The sequence below is a fragment of the Nannobrachium achirus genome, assembly GCF_963921795.1.
Source record: "Nannobrachium achirus genome assembly, chromosome: 13".
NCBI classification, from domain to species: Eukaryota; Metazoa; Chordata; class Actinopteri; order Myctophiformes; family Myctophidae; genus Nannobrachium; species Nannobrachium achirus.
Window position 1 is genome coordinate 19163853 of NC_137833.1, and position 6882 is coordinate 19170734.

At 42.0% G+C, this 6882-nt stretch overlaps 1 protein-coding gene across 1 annotated transcript; it reads right to left on the reverse strand.

The window, feature by feature from the left end:
* Positions 1-1108: 1108 nt before the first annotated feature.
* Positions 1109-6606, reverse strand: ttl (tubulin tyrosine ligase). The gene is made up of 7 exons (XM_080739983.1): positions 6430-6606; positions 6015-6093; positions 5492-5724; positions 4158-4293; positions 3580-3849; positions 2697-2840; positions 1109-1320 (listed from the first exon to the last, which is right to left on the reverse strand). The coding sequence occupies exons 1-7, from the start codon at positions 6596-6598 to the stop codon at positions 1119-1121; spliced, it is 1233 nt and encodes a 410-aa protein (XP_080596109.1). The 5' UTR covers positions 6599-6606; the 3' UTR covers positions 1109-1118.
* Between the last annotated feature and the right edge of the window lie 276 nt (positions 6607-6882).

Consider the following 6882-nt stretch of genomic DNA (forward strand, 5'->3'; position numbering starts at 1 on the left):
TGATGCATAAGACATGCGTTCCCACCAACATGCTCTCTTCAAAAGTCAAAATGAAAGGTCAAAGTATCAAAGGTCAAATTTATAAAGATATGGCAATGTTTCTTTATATATAAAAACAGAATAATGTAGGCTAATAGTGTATGTGTCTGCCACAAAATAGATGTTTACCTTTTGTTTAAGTGGTTACACTGCAAGATAAGAGGAATGTTTTTTTCTTAATGAGATCCCTCGACATTTAACATTTTACTTCAGATACTTAAAATATTGGGAGTTTTTCAATGTCATCCTTTCCCATTTCCTAAAATGACGTAGCATTTACACTAGTATACAGCACTGAAGCCAAAGGCCCCATGCAAGCTGCACACAATTGCGAACCTGTTGTAATGAGTGTCTTGTAAGAACATTGACCAAATAAAAACTGCAATTGATAATGTATAACCACATTAACCCTGGTATCCCTATTTTGGGTAAATAAAAAAACTGTAGATTGTAGATCATCAAGCTTCAAGTAGATCTTGCAGGTCAGCTATTTTCGCTATTAATTGTAGGACCAAGTATATTGAGCATTAGTGTTTTTATGTTTGCCTTTGTGTATCGCGATTATTGATCTGCAATCTCAGAACCACGAACAGGCACACAGACATCCCCAAACTCGCAATACAAATACATAATAATAGAAAACACAATCATGGTAACGCAGCAAGCTACATTGACAGTTGTTTTTGTTTTTGCTTTTCTTTTTTTTTAAGGGAGCATGGGTGGAGATGTAAGGCACTAAGAGCATCCCTCCATCTTCAGACATACATGATCAACCATCCATTTGGGGGAGCTTTGGTAATGGGCAGCATTAAATTGGGAGGGCATCATCTTCTAAAACCCTTGCCGATCTTCCGGTTGAAGCAACATCACGGGCCTCCCCTCATTCATAATCTGTTCCATGCATATCCTAATGCATATCACACTGAGGGTCCTTGAAATTAAAAAGTGACGAGTCATTCCCCGTCAAGCTCGGCAAGCAAAGATGCTTAGACGCTAGACCGAGTGCAGGTTTAGGAATGGCGAACGGAACATAATGTGAGGAGCTACTAAAATAGGGAGGAGGGGGGATAGTTGTGTGCTTACAGTCTGGTAAACGGGCCCACGTGAAGGGGTCCTCTGAGCTTGGGAGAAGAGCAGGAGTTGGTGGTAAATGTGGAAAAGGAGGGTGAGGAGGAATAGGATGATGTAGAGGCAGACGATGGGTCACTACCACTGTTCAGCGTGAACACAGTGGAGATGGCAACGTCCACAATACCTTGGCACAGTTCTGGATACAGTTTCCTGGAGATAGGGATGAGAGGGTCAAAAAGACAACATAAGGACCTCACAAAAGAAATGAAAGATATCCAAGGTAAATCTATTTGAACAGTGAAGATATTCTAATTCATTACAAAAAATCTGAATGCCAAGAATAGACCATTCATTATACTGTAACAACAAGTAGGTCGGGAGTGGCTTATTGTCGGTATCAGCCGGTAACATGTGTTACAATGCGCTAGACCCCTGAGAGATGGATTGCTGAGGTGGAGCGCCACACCTACCATCCCAGTACTTGCCGCATGCGCTTGCTGCACCCAAGCCATGCTACTCAATACGCTGAGTTGACGGTGCCCGGGATCAAACCCACCCTTGTGGTCCAAAGGCGAGAGCTCTACCGACTGAGCTACCCGGACACTCAACTGTAAGAACAGAATCTATTCCCTCCAGGATGCCAAACTAATCTTGTTTTGAAGGATAAACAAAACTATGGGTGCAACAGTTAAAAAATACAAAAATACACCAGTAAGGCTCCCTAATCGGGAGATAAGCGACCGTAGGTCACTTATCTCCACAAATAGGGCAAAAATGTGTTTTGCCAAAATCTTCCTGATCCATGTTGATGACATGAGTGTAGACATACTGTGTAGTGATTTTCGTGATTTTAGGGCAAAAAACCTGCACAAACTGTGAGTGAGTCCGTCAGTCAGTCTGTCTGTCACACCTCACACGTCACACTCTTGCCCTGCTCATATCTCCGCAACCGTTGCCCCGATCCATGCCAAATTTTGCACACACGTTCCTTACCTGCCAAACTACAACCTCCAAGGACCCCCGGAGCTCCAGGGACCCCCAGGCCCCTGGGGGACCCCCAGATGTAAAAAATGACCAAATGTGCTAAACTGACCAAATGACCACCCCAACGGGGCTGCTCACGGGGAATTCCCGGGGACCACCCAGTCCTGGTGCTCCAGAACGGATGCAAAAGTGGTGGCGCCCCCAGTGGAGGACCCCCTACACTGCAGCTCACATAAAATGCCGTAACTCCGGCTAGGAGCGACCGGGACAGCCGGGGCCGGTACCTATTCGTCCGCCTTGCCGGCGCGGAGACCCCACCCCTCATTTCTCACATGGCCCTCTTCTAGCGCCACCATGAGGCCGATTCTTGCAAAACACATTTTTGGACACTGCTCCTACAGATTTTGCCCTAAAATCACGAAAATCACTACACAGTATTCACTCCGAATGTAGAAGAAATAGATGCGAGTCGCTTCAAAATTCAGTAGCAGCCAATAAGTCACATGTAGTGACTTCTTGAAAGATTATAAGGAATAAAAAACAAATGGAACACAGCACAGAAAAAAGCTGAAAATGATCAATGAAATGGATCGGTTACTGACTGTGCACAGGCTGGAGCTCCGTTGATCTCTATCAGCCACACTTTGAAGTTCTGATCCACCATGAAGTCAAACCCAAAGAGCTGAAAGCTCTGGTAGGACAGGTGCTTAGTGCTAATCGCTGGCTCTGTGACATTCAGACAGCTCCTGGGAGAGAGGACACGACATAGCAATTGTTCAGGATGTATAGTAGAGTGACAACAGTTACCATCGTGAAGGACAAACAATGTCATATGATATTGTTTGGTCCCACTACGCCAATTATACACAGTAAAAATCTTACTGTTTATGAGGACAACAGTTTGCTGATTGTACCACAAAGGCCAAATGCCAGGGCAGGAAGGAAGCCCATCAAATAAAACATTTTAGTCCATCGGAATAATGAATTTAACTTAGTGTTAAGGATTATTTTAAATGTAATATGTAGACTATCTGCAGTGAAATAAATAGGTTATGGTATTTACAATATGATATTATGATCCATGCTCAGTCCTGCACAAAATCAAAGTCACTGCATTGGTTTAAAGATCGTGACTCAGGGGAGTTAAGAATTCAGAATCTCAACAAAAGACACTGTCTACATGACATGAAAGAGACACTGGTGTCTACATATTGACAAGAAATAGAGTAGACACAGGAAGAAGTGGTACAGTCAGCAGGGGCATTAAGGCCACTTTGGCCTCAGGGCATGCCATTTCTTTAAGCAGCACAAGGCCAAACTGAGGTTCAATGATGGCCATTGGCTTTGTTGCCTCCCTGAATTTCCTGCCCTGGTTGACAGCACTTTTCAAGGAGTTTAGCTAGGAGTTCAAGCAGAAATCTATCACTGTCAATTAAGCAAGTCATATTTTCACAAAATAGGCAACTGGGTGGGGCAAGGACCTACTTAATGATATGCTTGATTTGAGGTAAGATGGAGGTCTCCATGGTAACATTGTGGGTGGTCAGAAGGTACTGCCTGAACTCGTCGAAGAACATCTCGTTGCCCTCCTCATATCGTCCAAAGTTCTGCGAGTGCTCCTTCTGGATGCAGTGGTTGGTCAGGTGGCTCGTCATGTCCTGCAAGTCAGAGCTGTTGTAGGGTTCTGATGATGTTCGTAGAACACCCTCCCGATACAAGTAGATGTTATACTGATGATCCAACAGCACCCAGCTCCTAAAGAAAAACATGCAGTACAATATCCTTATAGTTAATTCATCTCTGAATGAATGCAATGGACAGTTACGGTTCAATTTGAACACTCTCAGGGTGTTCTGTCCTAGAAACCCTATGGTACATAAATTATTATTAATATAGTTTAGCAATAATTCAAGATTTGTATGCTTTGGCTTATAAGCTAAGCACCAGTTAAATAGTTAGTTTATTACCAACTGAGCCCAACAAATACACTGTGATCAAATGAGCCCAACAAATACACTGTGACGATTTGCATTATGCATACTGTGTAAGTTGGTTGGACTTGCCTGATGTCAAACTTCCGATGGCCAGGCTCCAGAAGAAGAGGTTTTTCTAGATACTTCTGAATAACATGAACCTGTCCTTGATTATCAATGTACTCCAGTAGCTCCGAAGCATCATGGGATATCAAAATTCCAGCACCTGGAACAACGAAAGGACACAATTTAAGACTCTCCCAAACAAAGTTTAGAATATAAAAATAAAATCATCAAGTTAAAGTACAACTTTTAAAAACGAAGTAGTTAATTAGTGCAAAGATAAATTTGCTATCAACACTGTTAAATGAGTTAAAAAAAGGATCTCAATTTAAATAAGCCACGGCCCTCACAAAAATATATATTTTGGTCTTTCAAAGCTTTATAAAAAGGGCACAATATTAAAGGGGCACTCCACCACTTTTCAACCTATGTTCATATAATTGGTCCTCACTCAAAAATAGTAAATAAATATTATTCTTTTATATTTTTTCCTCAGAGGAGGGTTGTGGGCAGGTCAGAAACCCATCGTCTTGTGACATCATCGATTGCCAATCCAGCTTATAGAAACTGCAGGCTTTCTATTCCTGAAAAGTTGCAATTTTAAAGTGGAAGCCATTGTTCTCGCAATAATAAAAATCTAAATATTTTTTTCAAAAATATTGATTATTATTATTATTTTTTTTTAAATGATGATGTCACAAGACGATGGATTCTGAACTTCCCACAGCTCTCCTAGGAGACTTGGACTGAGTAGAAAAAAATTGTGATATTTTATCATGAACATTAGTGAGGACCTATTATATGAAGACAGGTTGAAAAGTGGTGAACTACTCCTTTAAGTATCTCATGTAGATCACAGTGATGTTGACAACAGTGATGTTGACATTAGGGATGTGGACATCAGGGATCTCCATATATGGGCATATGGGATTCATTCTGTTAGTGTGACATCACAGTGAAGCCAGAGCGTGATGTCAGAACGGCAAACCCATTCTGGTAGAGTGGTTCCCCTGACATCACAGTGACATCAGAGTATGATGTCAGAGCGGCAAACCCATAGATCGTAAAAATGTGTACACGGACGGACGCGGACAAGCTGTGACGTTTCTCATAGTAAACTGCAACCTTCGGTCGCAATAACATTGATGAAGGAGATATTGCTACTAACTATGTACATTTTGACTTATTACACTTAATAAATAGCTATCAACAGCGTTGTTTTTGCTGTATGACACAAAACCAGTTATGAATTTGAACTCTTGGCTTTCTATTCTGAAACATAAGGGGAAAATGCACCGCCGTTTAACTCAGAAACAGGAAATCTCATTCTCCAACTGTACATGTAGGTTAGGTTATCTAACCTTTAGCTCCAGAAGATGACTTTGCTATCCACACTGTCCCCTCCTCGCTTTCTCTTTTGGAGTGGTAGGACGCTAGGAAAACCTCCCGTTCATCGGTCTTGGGGTTACTCTTCAGGTGGCTTAGGCCATTCTCAGCTGGAGCCACTGGGGTGTTGAGGTTTGTGGGATAGATGATGTAAGACTCTGGGAACCAGCTATAGGAGTCAGCCATCTCTGGGCTTGTCTTTATCAACCTGCGTGACATCATGGATGGAAATTACTCGGCCAATGTTGAATAATTTATGAACAAATAAAAACACACAATAGCATGAATTAACCACTTATATTACAACGCAGCACAACCTGCTAATTTATTTTGCATACATGCCCAAAATAGGGAGGGCTGCGGTTGTTAACCAGAATCAATCTTTATTGTCACAACACATTACAAGTGGATGAAATTCTTGATTGTGCAGGCTCATCATTGCAGTTAAATTAGGTGAGCGCAGAGAAATGTTAGCAACATTTTGATTTAGAGACCTACTTAACTAGTGATGCCTTTCTGCAAAGCTTGTCTGCTCCTCTGTAGTAATTCACCAGTTGCACCAGTCCTGGTTCATGGCCTGTAAGATAACACAGTTTATATTATAATTTTATAAAACATGCATCCAAAGGCTTGGATAAGCAAAGCCTGGGGCTACATACAGAGTACAGACAGTAGACTGCAGATGGGGTCTGGTCACTGGCAGGGATTTAACATTTCCCCCCAGGGGAAATGCAGAGTAAAAGAGAATTGTAGTCAATTTCTGCACAGTCACAGTTATGATCCAAATTGGGTGGGACAGGGACAGAATATAAAACATTTGCAATTTGCATATCACTGCTGTCTGTCATCACCTGTTCTGCTGCTTGTCAGTGTTAACAGCCTATATGGTAAAATCAGAGAATATATGATTTACCCAGACGTCCAAATGGTAATCTGTTCCTTTCGCCCAGCATCAAGTTGAATCTTGGATTGTCTCTCTTCAGTCTCCTCCAGTGTCCAGTTGAGATAAGTATTTTGGAAACTTCTGCATAAACGGTGCTGTTGTCGTCACGAGAGACAAAGGTATACGTAGGAGCATTCATAATGAAGCCACAATATTGACAAGACTGGAAAAAGGTGAATAAAACTGTCAGGCTTGTTCTTCTTTAGTTACGAGGCTGTCTGGTGGCCACTGCAGCAGGCAGACTGACGAGGAACGTTATCTTCTGTATCTGTAGTAGCATGATAATGATGATGAGGCAGTCATATCCAGTAACAGTTCCCCACGAACAACACGAGAGCGTTTACGCTCCAATTCCGAGTCCAAGCGATAAGCGTATACCGCGCTACACTGCATCAGCTTTAATTACTTCATGTTGCTTTACAC